This window comes from Phaethon aethereus (assembly GCF_964289735.1).
Source record: "Phaethon aethereus genome assembly, chromosome: 5".
Lineage (NCBI taxonomy): Eukaryota > Metazoa > Chordata > Aves > Phaethontiformes > Phaethontidae > Phaethon > Phaethon aethereus.
Window position 1 is genome coordinate 29,500,892 of NC_138579.1, and position 23,355 is coordinate 29,524,246.

The 23,355-nt window shown below is 39.9% G+C and overlaps 2 protein-coding genes across 2 annotated transcripts in view; both read right to left on the reverse strand.

The window, feature by feature from the left end:
* Positions 1–2,091: 2,091 nt before the first annotated feature.
* PSMA6 (proteasome 20S subunit alpha 6) lies at positions 2,092–14,452 on the reverse strand (the record flags this gene model as incomplete). Its single annotated transcript, XM_082000382.1, has 7 exons — positions 2,092–2,149; positions 3,842–3,936; positions 6,140–6,318; positions 8,677–8,832; positions 9,083–9,164; positions 9,916–10,010; positions 14,377–14,452. 7 exons carry the CDS (start codon positions 14,450–14,452, stop codon positions 2,092–2,094), a joined length of 741 nt encoding a protein of 246 aa, XP_081856508.1.
* A 4,929-nt stretch (positions 14,453–19,381) lies between these two features.
* The window catches only part of PRORP (protein only RNase P catalytic subunit), a gene marked incomplete at both ends in the record, with an annotated part of 53,591 nt that continues 49,617 nt past the window's right edge, over positions 19,382–23,355 (reverse strand). The window contains 3 exons of the mRNA XM_081999997.1: positions 19,382–19,510; positions 21,226–21,421; positions 22,896–23,044. Coding sequence (XP_081856123.1) covers positions 19,382–19,510; positions 21,226–21,421; positions 22,896–23,044 — 474 coding nt within the window. The remainder of the gene's footprint in view (positions 19,511–21,225; positions 21,422–22,895; positions 23,045–23,355) is intronic.

The following is a 23,355-nucleotide window of genomic DNA, read 5'->3' on the forward strand; positions in this document are numbered from 1 at the left end:
TTTCCCCATTAGGTCAGGTATCCCCATCTGCATAGCTGCCTCATCTTAAACAAAAAAACTGAAAAACCCTCATCATTAGTATGAAAAGAGAATAATGAATTTTTACTACAGGACAAAATACTATCAAAAAAGGCATTTCAGTTGCTGCAATTTTAACTTTGCTTATAAAAAAGGCAACTGTCTCAGTTAATATTGTAGACAGCTTATTTCATCACCTCTGAACACAGGATGGGATGTTCTGCATTGCAAAAGCATAAGGTATGAACAAACACCCATTGCTCTGAGAACCACCACCTGAGCTACACAATCACATACAAGCTCCAAACTTTAGAATTAAAGGTGTTGCAGGGAGTCTTAACACTAAATACTACACAAACATGCTCTAGTCGCTCTCCAGTTCATCTTCCTTTGTTTTGTTCAAGAAGTCGTAAGTGAAATTTTATACACATAATTAAAGTTGATGTAGAACAAAGTATCAGTAGATTATATTTCATGGCAGAGTAAATGATGACTTAAGTCTACTCAAATTCCAGGTTGTCATACAACTGGAGTATTAGAAAGAAAGGTCCTAGGAAGTTTCAGAAACTCAGCTGTCACTTGGAACAACACAGACCTTTCCAAATGTGCCATTAGTATTTGGAAATTGTTGCACAAAACCACACAGAATTCTCAGATAACCAACCCAAAATCAGAAGCCAGGGTGGCCTCATCTTGTCGTCTATACTACACTATTTGACACAAGGGAAGCTGAAATTTGGAGGCACTAGTGGAAATTCAGAAAGCTTGTGAAGTCAACAATTCACAGTACATTTGAATCTCCTCAACTCAGTTATCACATAACGGTAGCATTATCTTTTATTAAAACCACCAAACACAGAATTGCATCTCCTTTACTACAACGAACTTGAAAATTACACATTCAAGGGGTTTTAATTTTTTTCTTCTTGCTTTACAGTTAAGCAATCCCAGTTTCTGATGACTTATGAGGCCTTCCCCAAAGGTCTTAAAAAAAAAAATCAAAGGGAATATTGGAGTAATTAAAGACAATATAGGAATAACATGGCAGAGGAATGAAGGTAAGGAGCTAAGTCATACTAGCTTGGCATTCTTCCAAGATGACTCTCATGGCTACCCAACAGCTAAAAACGCCTGGTCATTTTCCCTTTCTCCTCAGTGTCCCCTCCCTCACAACTTCATCATCTCCTTTTTTGCTGCTCAGGCTGAAATCTCTTCAACTGCAGCCAAACGAAACCACATTTTTCTTCACCTTGACTCAAGTTTTTGCAATCTTCTCTTTTCTCCTAACCCAGAACTTTTGAAGGAGCAAGGGGAATTGCTTCCCAGAGACATTCCTGTTGATGGACTTTGTCTGTTGGCCCCATCTAGCCCCAACATTGTTTCTGGCACTGCCCAAAGCCTCAAAACCAGGTAGGTGACAAACAGCCAAAATCACAAAGCACACTGCATACAGAATCAGTTCCCCTAAATAAATGTTAGCTTCAGAGCTGTTTAATTATAGCAGAAGTCCGTTAAATTCACTACCCGCACCCCAGATAAATCAGACTAAAGGAATGCACTGCGAATCACAGCTCAAGTTTTTTCCTTCAACTTTTGTCCTACATCCTCATACAAAACCTGAGCAAATATTAAGATCTTCTTACTTTCCCCACAGTTAAACCAGTAATGTTATAAACCTTTCAACATCAGGGCAACAAAAGAATGCCTCTAAATGTAAGAATTATCTCAAGACACACACACCACATAATGTGATAGAAAACTTTACACTAGGAGCCAAATAGCTTAGATGAAAAATACAGCAGAGAGTATAAAATTTCTCTTAAGATATAGCTAAAAGGCAAGCAATCATCACAGAAACATCCAAAGTCATCGAGCATTTTGATGAGAATTTCATAGAAGTTAAAAAAATTACATTAAAAGATGACACCAGGTATTTCAAAAACCTCTGTTTTATTTGTACAGAGTAAAATACATCATATAGTGAACATTGTTTTCCACCCATAATCTAAAGCCATTAGGTAAGTGTTTTCTTTTCACCAAATATCCTGGCCAGAAGCACAGACAATGGGAATGCTAGTCTCTCTCTGCCAGAGCTACAAGGTGCACATCAATCTCTGCTTCTGTAAGGATCCTGAAAGAACAAAAAGAAATCTTAAATGGCTTAAATGATTCTTTCCCTTAAGCTCCAATATTACAACCTAATATCTACACAAGCAAGTTTTATACAATACATCTTTCAGCCCTTTAAAGCACCACTGCCAGGGCCACAGGCCGACATTCCAGTTCTTTTTGAAAAATAAAGGAAGAATCAAAGGCACTAGAGAGCAAAGACGTAACAAATGGCAGGAAAAGAACAGGTAATTCCACTTGAGTAATTTATTTGCAAGCTGGGACCTGGTGAGAGAATGGGTATGGTAATTAGTATGATTACTCCACGGGCCACAGGTTTTCATAGCCTTCTCCATCTGCTTGTTATCCATCCTTTCTGAAAAGGACCTAAGACCGGTAAATAAAGTTTGGCAGAAAGCTAGCACTTGACCCTTGAGCAACAGTAGAAAAGGGGTAACGCTGCTGCTGCATGCTTTCTCAAAAATGCTATGCTATCCTGTTCTAAACATTCAGCACCAAATGCAAAACTACCCACCATCACCATGTCAGCTTTAAACATGTTAGGAAGCATTCAAAAGACTGCACCTGTAGGACCCAAAGGTTTGAAGCCTCTCTCCAATCTCCACCAAGCAGCTAGACTAAAGCAGCAGAGGACCTTTCTTTCCCACCTAGCTGTTCCTCTCTGTTTTTTTTTTTTTAAATAAAAAAAAGCAATGAAAGACTAAGGCAGAAATAATTGTAGTCCTCTGCAGCAAGCCAGCCTTAACTAAATTTTAGATAAGACACACCTACAGGGTCCTTTTGCATTAATAAAAAAACCCCAAAACTTATTCTCTCAGATTTCATGCATACTTCTGCAGCTATATATTGTATTGTGAGAACGCTGTCAAGGACACTGTATCTGATGTATAGCTGAGGTATAGCCCTCAGCAGGAAGATTTCCAGGTGTTGTCTTGATAGATTAACCAAGTAACCTTCCTGCATGCAGTGTGCTGCATTCAGATTGAGGCAGTAAGTGGGGAGGAAGGAAACTGCATGTGTCTTGCTTTCATGCTATGTGGGAATGCAGCGTACTCAGAAAGTAAAAGTTCAGCTGGTTCCAAATCACTGCAGTGAGTTTTAAATCTAGGATCTTTCAATCTTGTCAAATTTAAAGAGAACATTTCAAATCATACAATTTGATAATCTATTAACTATATACTGGAGATGTTAAAAACTGCTACAGTTACAAGGTAAGCAAGAGTCATTTAAAGAAATGACTTTCCATTTTGAAAAGGAGTAAAAAAATTAAGGGACTTGCAAAATTTTCCCCAATACAAAACAGTCTTTACTGCATTAGTTGTCATGACTATGATTTGGAAGTGGACTCCAGATACTAGCACAAAAAAAAATTTTTATCCTTTTAAGCATGAAAAATCCTCTAGACCAGATGTAACTGCATTTTGATCATCGCATAAAGCAGTACAACACTTTTCTCTACTGGATCCCTTAACCGTGTTGAATATTTTAAAACTGTGTTATTTTTTTTAAACAGTGTCTTTTACCCCTACATGTTTTGAAGAATGTAAAAAAAAAAAAGTTAAAAAAAACAGCTCCAAAACTTCAACTTCTGACATTTTTCTCTTTTTCTCAATTTACCATTACACAGGAAGTTAAAACTAATTGCACATAGCCAGAGAAACACACCAAGTTTTACGAACACTGAATCACTTACCTGAATTTAGGATTTTCCACTGTAACTACACCAACTTCTATTTCTGAAGGTTTGAAATCAATGGATAGTACAGTAGACAGGCATGTTATTGCTGTCTGAAAGATGACAAAAACCCCTATCATTAAATAGAAAGCATCAAGGCTTTTTTTTTTTTTTTTTACATAGCACTAACAACTATCCTTCCTTCTAGTTTTAAGTTATTTCCTTCCATCTCAAAACTTCATCTGAAAAGTTTCAAATAGTTTCCCCTTGTTACAGAATACAGTCCCTCTCCGGTCCTCTCCCTAAAAAGCCCAATCTACAAAAACCAAAGGGACACGTCATTTCTGTAGCAGAAAAAAACCAAAACAAACCTAAAATCTTTTATCACGCAAAGATTAAAACCCCAGGTCCCAACGACAGAACATGTTTCATCAATGGCAAAGACGACATACATCATCATTACAGTCCAAGATTACTCAAAGCACATGTCACTCGCATAGCTTCCATTTTGGCTTTTCTTCTGGTAATTAACATTACACTGGCTGTTTTTAAAAGCTGCACTTCATCATGGCTTAACTTATTTTTTTCCACCCTAATCATCACCTGTTTTAAAAGGCATTCTTTGCAACCTCACTCATACTTAATGCTGCAGTAGGGTCATAATAATGCTAAAGATGTATTCCTAAAATGATGATTCAGCACAAAAAGAAGTTCCATAAAACAGCTATGTCGCCAGATGCTTATCAAAACAGTTATTCTGACGTGCTGGCATTTAATTCTGATCACTAATGTGTTAAGAAGTGTAGAACACCAGACAAGACTTTTCTAAAGTTTGTTTTCAATATGTTGATAATACATTGATTCTGCAATAATTCTGTAAGACTATATAGATGTCTTATCAGAGCACTGCCAAGTTGAAAAAAAGCCAAACAAAACCAAAAAAACAAACCACCAAAACACCCCCAAAACTCTTATCCATGGAGCATTACCTCTAATGGACCACAAGCTTCTAAAAAAAAAAAAAAAAAGGGCAGAGAGTGTGTGTGTGTGAAGAACATTACAAAAAATGTGATTCTAGCTTTTGTTTGACAGACTTGCTTCTCCCTGTCACTGCCAACTTTTAGAGTACGTGTCTGATCTACATTCCCAACCTCAGCATTTTAACAAAGACAAGAAAAAGGTATAGAATCGTATCCAGGATTTGACTGGCAGATTAATTAGCAACTAAGTATTTGTACCATACCATGGAAGTTTTATGAATTAAAAACAAGAATATGAGAAGACTGTTTCATCTACCTCCAACTCAAGAGACAACTCAACTAAGAGACAAGCACAGTATAATCAAGCAGTAATAGAAAAATACATTTAATGTGAAAATTATTTAGCCAGGATAAAGGGTCTCTGAGGGAATTTCAAATACACTCAATTCCAGTATGCTATGATTATTCAAGCCTCCCAGGATCTTGCCTTTAAAGGAATTACATATTAAGGAAATCAGTACCTATTAAAATACACAAATAAAACTTATAAAAACTTATGAAGAACTTTCTGTTTAAATGGTACTTTCACAGTAAGGTAGACTCCAGAACTAATTTAGCTGAAGGTCTGAATCTGCATAGCATTCACACGGATCTTAATACAATACTCTGTTTAATCTTACAGGGGGGTCAATTGCTTAGGTTATTATTCCTCATTTCAACTGCTGATCTTGTGATGCAGGAAACACCGTATTATGAGAGAAGAACAAGGCCTGGCAGGAGAAACAGGTGGGCCTTGGAAGAGGACTGTTTAGACAGATCTCTACAGTGTAAGTGAAAAAGTAAGGATAATTACAAAATCATTCCATTGACCTATTTTATAAATAGGATATGTTTTTATAATGCGCCTTGATCAACAGTTTTCACAGTAGGCATGACAACTGGTGTTACCTTTACTAAGCTGACGGACAAGCACTGCACCGTCCTGTTTAAAACAATCTTCATGTTAGAAAGCATTTCAAGTGCCACTAGAAGAAAACTGTACTGATATCCCCAGAATCAAGCACTGCAGTCACCAACCACCAGCTACAGCGGAAGTGCTACAATTACAGATTCTGCTTCAGCTAATATAAAGCACAAAAAGCACATGAGATGAGTATTTAAACACTTGCAAAATAAAACCATTTTCTGGTTGGAATAGCTATACTTGCTCTGGCAGCAATACAGAACTGTAAGAAAACAGGAAATGCCTAATTGCATTCCTCTACCTCACAAACCTACATACACCATGTTCATTAAAAATACTTTAACAAATCTTTATTTCCCTCCGCTGGCTTACCTCTACTGTTTGTTCGTATGTCCAATCAAATTTCTTCTTTACTTTCTTTTCAAGAAAACTGGTTGACTCTGTCTGCTTAACTCCTGCAGCTGTGGCCTTGAATCCACAATAGTAACCTGCTGGATCACACTTGTATACCTGAGGGCCGTGTTCTTCATCAATACCAATCAAAATCATACCTTGAAGAGAAAAATTGTTAATTTATTTCCTTCCCCAATTTTAGCAATTTCATGCAACTGAAGAATAGACTAGATACTCCTTCAGCAGTACAGCAGTACAGTTTTGGGAACCAGTCCAATACCTAGAGCTGTGACTTCCTCTTTATCTCGAATTTACCAGCATCTCATTACCAGGTGTGCAACTCAGTTTAGTGCAAACTAGATTTATATCATTCCCAAAGAAAGCTACTCATTAATCACAGAAATGTTTTCGCCATGCTCAGTGTGTAGAGAACCACAAAGTCAGGATATACAAAAGTTTAATCCTGATATGAAGCCAACCCAGCCACAGTTCGCTTGTATGACACTTTAAAAATGTAAACAATAGTTCTATTAACAAGTACCCTTTACCAGAAAGCAACTTTACAAATATGTTGAAATTAATGGAAACATTTGAAGATCAACTTTAGATTTCTCAACTTTAATCCTGAAAAGCACTGCATGACATCTCTTTTCCTCTTTTCTTTAAAGGAAAAAAAAATCTGGAACGAAATGTGGAAATATCACAACATAAAACTGAGTCTTTGAGGACCATTTGACTAAATGCTTTCAAGTTGGACAGACTTCAACTAACACAAACTGGTTACACCACTGAAATCACAGAATCACAGAATCACAGAATCACTAGGTTGGAAAGGACCTTTAAGATCATCAAGTCCAACCATTAATCCAGAACCACCGTGTCCCCTAAACCATGTCCTGAAGTGCCACATCCAAACGTTTTTTGAACACTTCCAGGGATGGCGACTCCACCACCTCCCTGGGCAGCCTGTTCCAATGCCTGACCACCCTCTCAGTGAAGAAATTTTTCCTAATATCCAATCTAAACCTCCCCTGGCGCAACTTGAGGCCATTTCCTCTTGTCCTATCACTAGTTACTTGGGAGAAGAGACCAACACCCTCATCGCCACAACCCCCTTTCAGGTAGTTGTAGAGAGCGATAAGGTCTCCCCTCAGCCTCCTCTTCTCCAGACTAAACAACCCCAGTTCCCTCAGCCGCTCCTCATAAGACTTGTGCTCCAGACCCCTCACCAGCTTCGTTGCCCTTCTCTGGACACGAAATGCATCTGTGTTCACCCACACTTCTAGATTTACAGTTTTATGGTCTCAATATGCATATTAAAAATAACTTGAAAGCAATACTTGCAAAAAACCCCAAAAAAACAAACAGAACAAGGTCAAGGTTTTAAATTATTTTCTCTTTACACTTGTGCAACTTTTAACTGGTAGTTATAGCTGATAAGCTTCTGAGCAGCTATTACTACAACAGAAAAAACATTTCCCATCATCTTTTCAAAAAAAGGATAAGGGAAGTTAATAAAAATACATTATTATTCATGTATTAAAAAAAACAATAAAACTTTCCAGCAGTATCAAGGCGTGGAAAATGCCAAGGGAAGAAAGAAACAATCATTCCTGAACATTTCAAGCATAGGAAAATTGCCCCATCATGGAAACTGTGGTGCAACCCTGAATGTTACTTCTTTAGTGAGATGTGATGGTGCTTACTATGATTACGAGAAGTGATTCATCAATTCTGAAACTATTCTCCTTAAAAGAAAAAAAAAAACCCCAACAAGCAAATAAAAAGAAACCCAGAGAGAATGTTTGATGAAAAAAGTAATTGAGGAAACATTAAGTCTTTTGTCTCAGTTCCCGGACAGCCTAACAGTATGGTTATAATTTTCTCACAGACAAATGTAAGAGAAAAAACAAGTCAGAACCAACCTCAGAACACACAGATGACCGCGAATATCTACAAAAAACAATTTTACACACATCTTTTTTTACTTAAGCTGCATTTGCTGTTATAAAACAAGACTGGTGTAGAAATGTTTGCAAGTGAAATATTTTTAAGCACTTCTCCATATTATATACACCATGGTTAAGAGTAAAAATTATGCAGATTTTTGTCCTGTACATGCTACTTAGATAAAAAAGCCACAAAATCTACACAAGCATAATTGCACTCTCCATATGTCTGTTTTAACAGTGATATTTACCCAGACAGACACTAGTAAAAAGAGCGTCTCCCATTCACAGACATCACTGTGCAGTGCAAACAGACAAGGCCCCAAAAACTAAGGTGAAATAGTATCGCATGTTTTAAAGAGGCTAAATCATTTACTCCAATTCAAATGCTGAGTCAATGGTAAAATCATGGCTCCAATTCAAGACTTCCAATACCGCTTTGTCATTTGGTTGTTCACCCCTTACTCCTTATCTCGCACAATTTGAAAATGGGTGACAATTTCTTATGCTTGAAGTTGCAAGCTTAGACAAGAAACAGAAAAGATGAATTTCTTACACTATACTTACAGCAACCAAGAGGCCTCATTTCAGCATTTTGCGTATAGACCTGAGAAATATCTGCAATCCTTTTACACAGCATATCCACAGGGATGTCATAGCCATACTTGTACTTCCAGTTAGCAGCCTCGTAGCGGGCTCTCTGCACCTGGGATCTGCTGTCAGCTGGACAGAAAGAACTAATATTAATTTCACTGCACATGTAGCATGTTTATTCCTTAAGAATGCAAATTCCAGGCCCAGCTTTAAATTGTCTTTAAATATACACATCAGAACTAGACAAGTTCTCCAAAACCAGATTGAGTGGAACAGATCTCCTAGAGCACTTATTTGTTTTATGTCATGCAAAGTTGGCGAACTACATAAAAAAAATCAGACAGACTTCAGATACTTAAAAAGATGGCAAATTAAATACCTGTCATGCCTGTCATCACACAGCCAATATTTTCAGTGATTCTGAATAAATGAGTCACTGTGTTGGAATCCAGTAACTTGTCCTAAAGAGGAAATAGAAATACTCTAATAGAAAACACTGTCCTTCAAGTAAAAAAAAAAAAATACTAACTCTGCATGCTCTGGTATCTGCAGAAGAGCCCAAAAGAATCAACTAACAGCTAAAAATTTCAGGCTCTCCACTATTTACTGCTATAGGCATGCGAAGGAAGAATAGGAGAGTAGGGAAGATAAAAACCTGCAATATCTGGTAAGGAATGACAGCCAGAGCGTGACCAACATCAAAGTCCTTTTCCCTCTGACAAAACTCTAAGAATACACACACAAAAAGCTTGCAGTCCTACGGCATGCTGCCCTTCAAACACAAGGTTTTCCCCTTTGTCAACAATACATCACTGCTGTGCTGAAACACTCACGAAAATCTGTTTGCATGCTATTGGTATAACATTTTCTGAGTAGGAATTAAAGAAATCATGAAGGCAATTACAGACAACTCAGCCCTTGGAAGCCAGAGTGATGTATGGATGCTGAAGTACAGCAGGACCAACTTTGTTTTTGAGCTTTATCCCTTCAACAACTACAGAGAAAACCAGTATTATGGTACTTGGTGAGGAAATGTACAACTGAGCACTAAACACAGCTAGAACTTGTAGTAGGCAGAACGATAATGAGATATTCAATTCAAACAGCAATATATGTCAATGCTAATAAATATAATATCCATGTTGCAGAGTCTCATCCCCAACTTTTTTTCTCATCTCCTTCCAGCTTCCTTCTCAAAAACAGACTACTTACAGGTACTTTCTTCTGTGTTACAATTACTGCAGAATCTTTCCCTCGAACAGCTACAGACGTAAGTCCACCTTGGTTTATGGCCTTAAAAGCATATTCTAGAAAAATATGTAAAAGTTAATAAAAAACAATGTTAGAGATATTTGCACAAATAACACCTGCCCCCAGACAGGAATCTCACCAAGTTCTGGCCTTTTTAACCTTTGTGCAATGCTTTGTGTCTTTAAGGTCTTTAGTACAATGCACAACAAGAACTTTCTGATGGGAATTAAGTCATTGATTCTCTTCACAAAACCACTATCACTACTTCCTTCAAATATTTCAAATAATTTGCCTTTTTGTTCAGTTAAAATGCTTAACAGCAATGGAATTTGTTTTAGAACAAGAAGGCTGTTCTGTACTTGACCAAAACGGTCCAATCTGAACACACAGTGACTGTAAATCCTTAAATAAAAATTTTTAACATGCAGAAGTTTAGTATTGCAAGCATTATCAACACTGCAAGGATGTAATTTTCTTTTGTAGATTTTAAGCTATACAGATGAAAACTGAAATGATGGACCAGGCACAGAAGATGGGTTTTAACCTTACTATCACATTTTCTGACTTGACGTTCAAACACTGCAATGCTTTTATTAACTTTTTAAAGTGAAACTTATAGACTAGGTAGCATTATTCAGATAAATGTAACTGACTAAGATGTACTTGGTATATTCCATTAAATAAATTTCCCTTGATTGATGGTTTCAAAAGCCTCAAGAACAACAACTTTAAAAATAATTTATCTGGCAATATATGATAAACGTTCAGAACTTCCTAATATCTGGTTGGGAGAGGGAAGTTTCAGGCACTAGTTAACTGTAGATTATTTTTTTGTTAGCTACGTGCTTAAGACTGCAATTTAGAACATGTCTAACCAAGAGCACAGCAAACTGCTAAAACTATCTTCTAAAATAAGGGCAGCAAGAAACTCAGACGTTTTAAAAGCTGCATTCAAATCTATGGAAGAGACTGCCCACAGGAGAGGAATAATCTGAAAACTGAAACACACATCTTGCAATACCATGATCTTGATGTTCAATCTGCTGAATCAGTGTTGTGGAAGGGCTGATTTCCATGTATTTATGGCACTGTATTTATTACTCTGAAGCATCAGAACATTTACTGGTTACTCAAACATGCCATAAAGAATGTTCCCTCTTTCTCTCTGCGAGATGCACAATTTCATTCACCTTTTCACTTCCCTTCCCTGGGATGATCAGTGCTAGCCTGCAGCAAAGCAGCGAAGAACCCAGTGAGACATGAGCTAGCACTGTCTGCAAACTGGTCAAGTTTGACGCCCCAGGCCAGGGCTCTGCAACACTTGTTTATTTAAGTGTACAAATATCTGAAGGGAGGGTGTAAAGAAGATGGATGAAGCTAGGCTCTTTTCAGTGGCGCCCAGTGACAGGAGTAGAGGCAATGGGCACAAACTGAAACACAGGGGAGCCCATCTGAACATCAGGAAACACTTTTTTACTGTGAGAGTGACCAAGCACTGGCACAGGTTGCCCAGAGAGGCTGTGGAGTCCCCCTCCTTGGGGATAATAAAAAGCTGTCTGGACGGGGTCCTGGGTATCCTGCTCTAGGTATCCCTGCCTGCACAGGGGGTTGGACCAGATGATCTCCAGTGGTCCCTTCCAACCTCAAAGTTCTGTGACACTTAGATGGAAGAGGAATAGGTGCTTTCGCAAACTGTTTTTGCTCACAAGTACTGACAACAAAGCTTGCTGAACTGCAGTGTCTTCTCACCCTGTTCCTATTGCCATCAGAAATACTCAGTTTTCAAAGAGACAAGCCAAAAAGCATAGGGGCTCTTACAGTATAACAAATCCAAATACATATATTGCTAGTGGTGTCTCTTTTCTGCTATGCAAGTATTTCAGTAGTACTGTGCACACATTCTTCCTGAAAACAGTAGTTCCTTGCTGTTCCTCAAATATGTCAGAACAATGAGAAATTTGAAAATAATAATTTTCTTCATCTCCTAAAATTCTGCTTAGATGAAACATCACTTTTGAAGACTGGAACTAATAAGTGGCAAGACTACACTGATACTCTGAAGGTTTCTAACTACAGCAACAAGAAATACACATGAAATAACTGTTACTCTTCTAATATGAGATTACTTCAAAGGCACAAGAGCATTCTGAGCTTTGGAAGCAGAAGACAGACCTAAGGCAAAGCATTGGCATTTCAGTCCAATATCACTATGCTGGAAACCTCTGTTCAGTGTTTCCAGAAAACCTTCCAGAAAAATCTCATCTTAAGACAGCCTTAAAGCAACACGTATCTATGCCCCTCCTTGACAGCACCTAGTTAATCTGCACCCAGCAGATGTCCAGGATTCAAGAAGAGAACAGCAGAGCAGAGCTAGATTCAGATATCTGACCCCAAGCAAACATGAGCTTTCTGCCCATGCTGTGGGTAGATGCTGGCCAACAGAGACGTTGGTGCGGCACCATGCCCGAGTTATCAGCCTGGCTGTGGGTAGAGTGAGCTCATACTTGCTTGAGGTTAACTATGCACACCTACATATTTTTCTTCCTATAGCATATAGGTACTCAAAATATCTTTAAGACAGCTTCAGGCTGTGTGCAAAGGCTCTCGAATACACATGCAGATACTTGCTTCTAAGACATGGGTAAAGGATATGGAGGTACTGCAGATTTCTCACACATTAACCTAATGGCTGAATATACCCAGGAGGTAGAAAATCAAGACTCAGTTTCCTCTTTGCTACAGGATGCAGAAACCATTCCCAACAAGTAGTACTGCAACAGCGAAACAAACAGAAAGGTGATGCGGACCAACCAGCCTGTTTTAATAGCAGAGGTCAGGTCAGAGCCTGTGACTCTTCCATCACAGAGCCACTGACATCCCATGTGGGGAAGTGCTGTCCCTACCATTCATACATATAAGGCTTACTACGCAAGTTGCATACAAACCTTATACACACTCCAGGTATAGCACCTGAATGTAGGTATCTAGTACGGGTAACTTTCTACCTGTGTATAGACACCTGCACAGAGGCACTTTCCTAGCTGCTCCTTGGAGAAAGGCCTGCTGGAGACTGGGCCGCCTGCCCATGAAGCCTATTCCAGATAGCCTTCTTCCCGAGAAAAACTCAAGAGCAGACACAAAAGAAACTACTGGCTACCATGGATAATTCATGCAGCCTGGTCTCAGCAACCTCATTTCCGCGAGAACAGATGGATGTATCGACATGCTGTGCAACACACGTGCAGTGAAGCCACTGTAGCTGGGGAAGAGCCACTAAGCTCCAGCGGAGATGATGCTGCCAAAACAATTCATCCGGCCCTGTTTTGATGATCCTTCAGGAACACTCCCAATGAACTGTCCTGCCAGACTGCAAGCTGACTATACTGTCATAGAGTATTCTGCACAAGGAGCACCATGAGGCTATTCTGCAGAGTCTGGTGAACTGTAAAAATAAAAATGAAAGATTCAGTGACCTACAGAAGAAGATGAAGCTGCAGCTTAATTGCAGAATGCCTTAGCAGGGCCTGTCGTGATAGGACATGGGGTAATGGTTTTAAACTAAAAGAGGGTAGATTTAGACCAGATATAATGAATGAATTTCTCACAATGAGGGTGGTGAAACACTGGAACAGGTTGCCCAGAGAGGTGGTAGACGCCCCATCCCTGGAAACATTCAAGGTCAGGTTGGACAAGGCTCTGAGCAACGTGATCTAGTTGAAGATGTCCCTGCTCATTGCAAGCGGGTTGGACTAGATGACCTTTAAAGTTCCCTTCCAACAAAACTATTCTATGACTCTAAGCCTGGAAATAAAGGACAGTTGCTGCTATCTCACAGGCTATGATGTATAGAACACATGGCATTCAGGTGTAACCAGAGGGAGCACAGGTTACCTCCAAAAACTGACTTTGTTACTCAGGCATGCAGTGTTTGAGGCACTTCAAACAGCTATTGTAGTTCTCAGATTCCAAAGCACCATGCTCCCAAGTTTAGCAAGATAAACTTAAAGAAACACTTTAGGGGGAATAAACAGCTTCTGGATAACTGTTAGTCTGGTCTTCAAACATCTGAAATCAAACATCGGGAAATCGCAGGAGGTGCCTCCCCGTGGCAGGGGACGCTCGAGAGGGCCGACCCTAGCTCTAAGCTTTCCTTGTCTCATGTGAGGATCCCTCCCCCGGGACCCCACGCCGGCAGGACCGGGACCGCAGCTGCTCCCACAAGGCGGGAACGGGCAGGGCGGGAACCTAGACTCCCCGGCCACGGGAGGCGCAACGCTCCCCCCCACCCCAAAGGCATCGAGGCTCGGCAGAGGTTTTCCGAGCCGGCTGCAGCCCTGCTCGGCAGGAAGCGGCGGCGGCGCGGGCAGGCCGGGCCCGTGACAGGGCAATTCAGCGGCAGCATCCCCGGGGCCGGACACCCACCGACTTGGTAGAGGCGGCCCTCGGGCGAGAAGATGGTGATGTGGCGGTCGAAGCCGGCGCTGGAGCCTCGGGACATGGCGGGTGCGGGGAGGGGCGGCACAGCCAAGGGGCTCACAGCGTGCAGGGCCCCACCGCTACTGCAGGCAGGGTACCCGCGGGAGCACTTCCGGGTTACGCGCTCGGCGCAGGCGCCGAAACACACGCCGCTCGCGCACCGTCACGCTCCACCGCTGCCAGTGCGCATGCCCGAGCCCCGCGGCACTTCTGCTTCCCTCGCCCCTGCCGGCCTCCGCCTCTCCTCTGCCGAGCATGCGCACTTGCGCGGCCAGGCGCTGCGCGCTTATCCTGACTGCGCCGGCGCCGAGCAACGGCCGGTGCGCAGCAGCGAGCTGTCGTGTGGCGACTTGTCACCTACGTCGTGTGCAAAATGCCGTCCTTTGCAGCGCGGCAGCTATAACGTGTTAACCAGCGGGGTGGAAGCCGAGCGTCAGGCAGTCCGACCGGCGGGGGGGGCGGGAGCAGATGGGAAGCTGCGACTTGCCAGGCTGATCAAATGATTTCTGATGCGTGGAAAACCTCGAACATGCTCGACGTGCATCAGAGAATGTGCACGGAAATACCACAAAACTGGAGAAGAGTATCACCATGAGCTGTACAGACAGCCAAGAAAACAAAACCCCTCTTAAATTTTCTAAACAAAATAGTTCCACGTGTTTTCTTCAATGAGTATAATTTTAAAGCAAAGAAATAGCACTAACATCAAAAAAGACATTTAAGATACTCCTAATGAGTAATTGTTGCCACAGCTGCATTATAACGTGATGTTTAAAAGACTTAACTTTTTATCAGTGTCCAGTACAAAGGGAAATTCCCAAATTTAAACCCATGAATATATGCTCTTTCTGCCTTTCAGCGTCTTGGATTTCCCCTGCTCTTTGTGGGAAGGCCTTTTTTTAAAGTCAGTCATTAAAAGAGTTGGAAAAGCTGTGTTTTGGTATCCACACCTCTATTTTAAAAGATTATTATTAGATGAACTTACTCTTTGTTGAAATAGCAGATACAGGTGCATTTTGTGTACGCCATACATTAAAAGTCTGCTTTCTTGATTTTTTCCTTATACTTTTCCTTGCTTATTAATACTGTGGGAGAACAAAATGTCTCTTTATGGACTACAAGCCATTTGTGGGCAGACATGAAACGCTTAAAGCTGTGATGCAAGCACTGGAACATGGAGAACATGCAAACGTAAGAACGTCTCCGCTGGGTTAGACACAGACCGTCCAGCCCCATGCCCCATCTCCAACTGTAGCCAAAAGTGGATGCCCAAGGAAAAGTACTGAGACTACAGAGAGCCTTTAATTATGCACTCCCTGCATCCTCTCCCAGTCTCGAACCGTTTGGAGGGACTTCCCAAGGCAGAGGTAGTGTCTGGTTATTTAATAACCCTTGCTGGATTTCTCTTTCATGAACTTGCTGGTCTCCCTTTGAACTCACATGAACTTCTTGCATCCATGACATGCCGTGGCAAAGAGCTGCTCAGCATAATGATGCGTTGTGTGGTTTCATCTGAAACTTGACCTTTTATCTGAACCTTCTATCTGCCAGCACCATTTGATGCCACTTTTGTACTGGAAGAGACAGCGAGCAATCGATCCCTCTGAAGACATCTGCTTCTCCAGGCTGAGGATTCCTACCCTCCCAGTCCTTCCACGTACAAAGCTCTTCCATTCTATAATGCTGGATTTTAATGTCATATTTTTTTTCCCTTGAGAAAAAGAGGATGGAAAAATGGAAGTAATTATCAATCATTCATCCAGATATCCAAAAAGTAACTGAGAAAATACTTAAGTGGTTGGAATAAAAGATTCGATATTTGACTTAGATCGAGGAAAGAGTAAATAGTTCCTCAATACCATGCACGTGGCGAAGTGGAAGTCATGCCACATTCAGGATATAGTTTCCATAAGTTTTCTACATCTATGCAGCAATTTTGTCAGTTTCCAAAATACAGTTTTGCTTCAGAAGAACAACCATGTATTTTTGATTTAGTGTTCATCATGTCTAATATGAGCAAAAAGTCTGTGTTGCAGGATCCCGAGGAAGACTGTTCTCACTGATATGTTTCTAACATAGTAAACAATAAGTGGGTGAGCTTGGAGATGAAGCTATTCACAAAATAGCTACAGCGCAGGCTGACACAGTTCAGTCTTCCTCAAGTCTATCTTGCCAACGCGTCTTCGTCTCCATGGCACACTCAGCTAAGCGCTAATTCCTTCCGATTCCTGTTCTCCTCACTCAGTGTGCTAGCAAAGGGCAGTCAGTGTCATCTGCCATGGTTTTGAGAGTACAAGTTTCTCCAGTGTTCGGAGGACTTCCCCTTCTGGCATTCAGTGAGGACCTATCAATCTAATATACTACTACCTGACGGACATGAAAAATCCTTGGATTTTTACTATACCACTGTATAAGCAGTCTTAGTTGTCAAGTTGTCGGTAAGCTTTCATTTCCAATGAAACCCCCCAGAATTCCTTTTACATAGTCAGAAGCAAATCCTCATATTCATTGTTATCTCTAAATTCCCCATTTCAATAAGCCGAAATTTGAAGACTTACAGCAACACAAAAGGAATATTATTCCACAAATAGTTTAAATAAAACGCAAATAGTTAACCTCAGACAGAACCGAGCCTCTGGAGATATCTGTATGATGTACATCTACATGGACTATATGGACAGGTAGTATGCAACCGAAAAGGTCTGTGGATTGATGACTAATGTTTCCTCCTTGGTTCCAAAGAGAGGAGGCCATTAATTCCCTCTAAGGATCTACAGTAAAGTGCATTAGCAGCAAACATAAGGAAAAACAAAATTCACAACAATTCTCACACTAATGTAGGGACACCTTCCTGTTGTAAACTCCAGACTCTGTTCTAAGAATGTGTACTTAAGAAGTGTTACTATTTAGAAGGTATTACGGTATCTCTGTAAGAACAGTTTTTGAGGTGAAACCCAAGTGATTGATTAGGGACACGTCTGTTCTCAGTCAAAAGGAAGTACAGGATGTGCTTATTCCAGTTAAATGTTGATATTATGCATGTCTGTTAATGACCAGTGTGAGCTAAAATACAAACTTCAATGGATGAACATGTCTGGCAATGAAATGGATAACCTGAAGGTACAGTTTCTGGTCAGCTAAAGCTGACCTAAGGCAAAGCTGCAGGGGCCCACCTTCTGCAGCCTGACATTTCAGTTTCCCTCCCACACAGGTACCAGTACTTGTGCAATGGTGCCAGTTCAGTACAACACCACCAATTTTGATCTAGCCAAATGAATTTTTTTTAAAGGGTTTGCATTCAGCTGACTCAGCTCTGAATTGCTTAGGACCACACAATCACCAGAGCTAGTACCAAACTGGGACCATAACAGCACTGATTCACATCAGCTTATGCTGTTGCAGAACTTCATACAGAGGTTAAGTAACCCTCATAGAGAGCCACAGTTGCTTACTAAACAGTCCTGTACAGGAAAAGACACTTAGTTTAAGAAAGCAGTATTTACATCTTCAAGGAGACCTGGCAGTTCTTTAGCTTACAGAATTGTAAAAACAATCTTCTGACAAATTAGAAGTAAATCGTTTTGAGGAGCAAGAGAAGATCCAATCTCTCTGCTTCCCCTGGCAGACTCCAGAAAGCAGGTGACGTGTAGGAGCTGGCATGTTCTGTCAGAAAATGGGTCTGTGATGAATGCTACCAACAACATGATGAATTTAAAACAAGGTTCTAGGTTACCTTAAGAGGTATCCAGCTCCTCTATACTTTCTGCACAGTACCTGAAGGAGATGACTCCAATGCAAATCACAGCGGTTGGTTTACAACCCAGGAGTAGAAGTAGTGTCAGGATAGCTCTCTGATGTGAAAAAAACATAGCAGGGAACATGCTTGAACGCTAAGAGTCCCAAAGGAGCTTGTCATGGGACACTGCAAAAGCTCAGAACTGCAAATACTATACAAAAAGATCCCTATGATTCAGCTCAGTTTCAAATGGGATTTTTCAGTGTGCAAGACAAATGTGACAAAAACATGATCATTCATCTGAGATTAATGTGGCACTTCCATGTGTTTTGGGCGATGGAAGTTTGCATTAAAGTGGTAAGTGCAATAAATGAACTTAGAAATAATAACTGAGAACACTTTTCCTGTAATACACACTATTTTTCTAGCTTTATTTATAACTTGGGATAGGCTTTGTAAAAGTATCTCCATAAAATGCAGTTTTGTCCTATTACTGCCTGTAAGAATGTCTAGTTACGATCAATTTTTGTTTAGAAAATCCATGCATTTCTATAAGCAAACTATTCCAGTGGCATGAAATCCTGTCAGAAGCAGCAAGTTTAAGAGTGTGAGAGTGCCACACAATATCCCACTGGTTGTTTCCTAATTCTTCCAATCAAGAATCTTAATATATGTTGCTACAACAAATCTTTTGCATTCTATGTGATCAAATGAGTTCCAGCTAATGTGAGCAGGTATTAGGGCTATGTGTGTCTGGCAAACGGTAAGCATACCATTTGACCCTGTTGTGCAACACTGTTGCAAGGTCAGCTTGTGCTCATTTTGAAGGTACTTTGGAAGTTCTGCTTAATTTCTTTGAAGTACAGAGTTTATGGATTTCAGCATAGATGAAAAGCTTGAGGGGAAAAAAAAAATTAAAAAATACAACCTGAAATTCCAAGAGGGAAAAACGAGTTTTAATTCAAATCACATTGAGAGGCTAAAGAAATTGCCTGTAAAGATGGAAATAATGGACCTAATTTGTCCCTGATGGACCACCATTGATGTTAACAGATTTACTGCAGGAATCATTTTGACAAAATGCAGTTACTGAATTTTCTTTCATTTTAGGCCTCACACATTAATCCCTTAATTGTACTGCTGAGTTGTCCTAGTCAGCAACAGTGATTAAAAAAAAAAGAAAAGCAGCTTCAGCTTGTGAAATTACATTCTTCATCATTTCTGTTGAATGCAGAGCCATTTTCTTGGTACTTGATATGAATATTTTTCCTCAAAAGTGTCTTTATAGGGGATATGCCAGGTATCACCTGTGGTCTGTACCACACAGTCGTAACAGAAAGTAGGCTGTTGGATAAAGACAGATAAAAACATTTCAAACATTTTTTTAGACTTTACACAATATATTACTGAAATATCAGTTACAAGGAGTTATAACTTCCAACACTTACCTTAGAAATCTCCATAGATTCATCTCTATAACAACTCTCATTTATTGCCTTCCACTAAACAAATTCTAAATTTTAGTACTGGAGGAAAAACTAAAACATCTTTTAGTATTTTGTGGTCTAGGAGTCATTGTAAATGGTTAAAATTATGTCTTCAATCTCCACCAGATAATAATGATTTGAACATAGTGCATTCAGTTTCTAGAAATAGCAAAATGATTGGCTTTCCGTTCAGTAAAATGAAATCATATGGGAATTAACACAGGATGTGGAGTTTACAGGCTTGAACTGATAGGATTTAATGACATTAATGACATCTTGTGTTTGTTCTTCCAGTGTACCTCTTTACAGAACTGACTTGCTCTGTGCTGAGGAGGATGTAAGAAAAGTTTAACATTAACACTGTCAAAAGTGTCTAGTTGAACAAATATAATGAACTACTTTTCTGGTCTATTATGTTACAGGTGTACTAACTCAACATATATATAACACAAATACAAAATAAACATTATTGGTTGGCAATTACAGTTCTCAGAACATACTAGCACTCTGTGTGTATAGTCTCAGAAGTCTGCTTTCCTATGACAGCTTCCAGAATAACCTAGAAGACAGCTATGGCTGGGAATGTCAGTCATGCAAATCACTTGTATGGGAATTAAGATATGAAAACTACTAGCTCTTTCATACACAGGAAAGAAACAAGGTGTAGCTAAAGCTGTGTTACCCCTACGTTCAGTATGTATTACATCCATAAAAAGAAATGTATGTATGACAACACGGAATGAAAGGCTGTTGTTCTTATAAGCCTGTATCTCTATGGTCTGTTTGTAATGATGAATATTATTTTACATTTTTAACCAGAGCAGCAAGACAATGCATCTGCATAGGTGCAGTATTCCTTTAAGTAGGCAATAACAATGCAGACAGACCAGGTAACAAAAATCTGCATAATATGGAATGTCACGTGATGAATTTTTCCCAAGAAAAATCTTAAAACAGCTGCACTCCTGTTAATTTACTGTGCATGGCTCATAAGCATACATGTCTCTCGAACAATAACAGCAGTATTCTGCTATAAGATGATACTATGCTTGTAAGACTGTAATTTCTGCAGCTGAATACTGACTATAAACCTCACTGTTCTGGGCTTTCCTTCATGAAACTCTATACATATGTTAGGCTAATATTACGGTGAATACTGAAATACCTGTATTTTCCTGCTTCTTTAAAATAAAGATGAAAGAAGTTCTATTGTACGATCGGAAGCATGATATTTTATAGTAGTTCTACAGAGGACAATAAGGTACTGCAAAGTTTAAAATAAATGAAAAAATATTGGCACTTACGTTTTACAGCAATGGAAAGATTTGTATACACAAACATGCATTTACATTTTAAACATTTAGGCAGCATTTCTTATCTTTTTGACAGTTTTCATGTTTGTGACATGCTTTGTGAATACAGTGCATTTTCAGTAAGCATGGAAGTTTTGAGCCCATCGGTACAAATCCATTTCTTAGGCTCCAGCAAGAATCTTTTCGCTTCCAGAGTTTGAAATTGTGTATCTTTAATGAATATGCTTTGTGTGCTTTCTGACTGCAGCAGAAAACTTACCAAAAAATTGATATGCTTTCCTTCTACAGAAGGGGAAAACACTATTTGGTGTCCACGCTGCCACTTACGGAACAGATGACGTGTCATACTGTCGGAAAGACAAGCCTTGTGATCCCGGAGGAAGTCTCTAGTAACAAACTTGCAATGCTTGCCTGATCGAAGAGTGGCATATAACAAGAAGGCATCATCTTCAGAGCTTAACAAAACAAATGGAGAAGACAGACGTCATTCACAAGGCAGTAAGTGGTTGCAGGAAATGAATCAAATGCTGATCTGAGATTTGTTCATCAGCAACACTGAAAATTCCCATCACTACTCTAGTCCCCTGGTAAAATAAAGAACTTCTGGTTACCACAAGGCACCAGCAGTTAGAGTGCAATAAAAATTAATTGCATGCTACACAGAGCATTCTTCCTTCCCATCACAATCTGATAATACAACACTATCTTCTTTTGCCACGTAACAGTAGAACAGAACTGCTAAAACTCCTAAGGGTACCCCCAAAATTTTGTTGGAATACAGTCATCACAACTGATAATAAAGTGTAACATTGGCAACAGCACAAATCTGAGTGGTCTTTACATGGGTAAATACACTTCCAAAAGATATTACGATTATTTGGAAAATATATTCAACATTAGCTGCTATTAAACTGAAACAATTTCAGGGAAACAATATCTCAAAATACATTTATAGTGGGCATGAGATACCCTATATCTGGAGAAGCTGAGGAGAACTTTGCTTGAAACCACTTTTTGATTGCTGTGGCTTACTGTAATAGTAAGTGACAAGACATGAGATTAGCGAGGATTTCCAACCTGGGGTAACAGTCCCCTTGGCTAGTGCTCAGAGAGCAGGAAAGCAAGCAATGGGATTCAACAGCAAAGAGCCAGCACTGGAGATTGGATGAAGGATAACAGATCTGAAACAAGGAGGCACAGAGAAGAAACTTGGACTGGCTGTTGGGACAAGGAACTTGGTCAGAAGTTCTGGGAACTGGGATCACAGAAGAAATGGCAGAGACAGGTGAAGGATCAACAGTGCCCAACTCAGAGATAAGGTGGAGCTGGAACTGAAGGAAAACTGAAACTCATTGTATGAGAAAAGCAGGGCAAGGAGAGGGGACACTGCGGCAGAGGCAAGTACCTAGTTTAGAGACAAGGACAGGCTTGACTAGGCAAGAGCAAGGGGGCCGTGCTTCTTGAATTAGGGAGGCAGAGGGTCTATTTCCACTCACAGAAATATTCTCCTCTGGGAGCAGAAATGAATTCAGTGCTCCAGACTCTCCACACTCCTGGGGTACCAAGCAACACTGGCCAGGCATGAATTTCATCTCTCTGGAACACAACAGACCACAACTGTAGGCTGATGCTATCAGGTATTCTGTTAAGTTCAGGCCACTGTGGTCTTGGCAGTGGTTTTAACAGTTATAAATCCAATAAACCATACAGATGTCAACATGATTCCAAGTGATGGAATTCTTCATAATGTAACTTTTAATATGTATTGTTTTTTGAAGCTAGTATAGCAAGGGATATGTTTCTCTTTCACACACACAGAGCCAGAGATACTAGTAATGGTACTAAAAAGTACAGCTGTTTATAGTGATTTAAAATGCACATAAATCAGGTGTTGATCGCCATTACATTAAGCCATTTTCTTAAACTTACATATTTTCAGCAAAGAAGAAGTCTGCCTTATTCTGCATCTCCTTCATAATCTCTCTTTTCCAATTTGAAGAGTTAATCAGCATGTGTTTGCGGCCCAGCACAAGCAACCGGGCATTGTCTTTTGCCAGGCAGTTGACAGCATGAAATAACTGCAGAAAACAAAGCAAAACCAAAGATTTTCTTAGCTGTAAAAACAGACTGACAGGAAACACTTTCACATCTGTGTCTCTACTAGGACTTCTGGCAAACACTGATTTCCCACAGTTCTTAACTGCAGTATGAATTAAGTAGATAAATAATTTAACTCCCTAATGACAAAAAAAAAAAACCCAACCAAAACCAGAATCACACAGAATCACAGAATCATGAAGGTTGGAAAAGACCTTTAAGATCATCAAGTCCAACCATCAACCCAACACCACCATGCCCCCTAAACCATATCCTGAAGTGCGACGTCCAC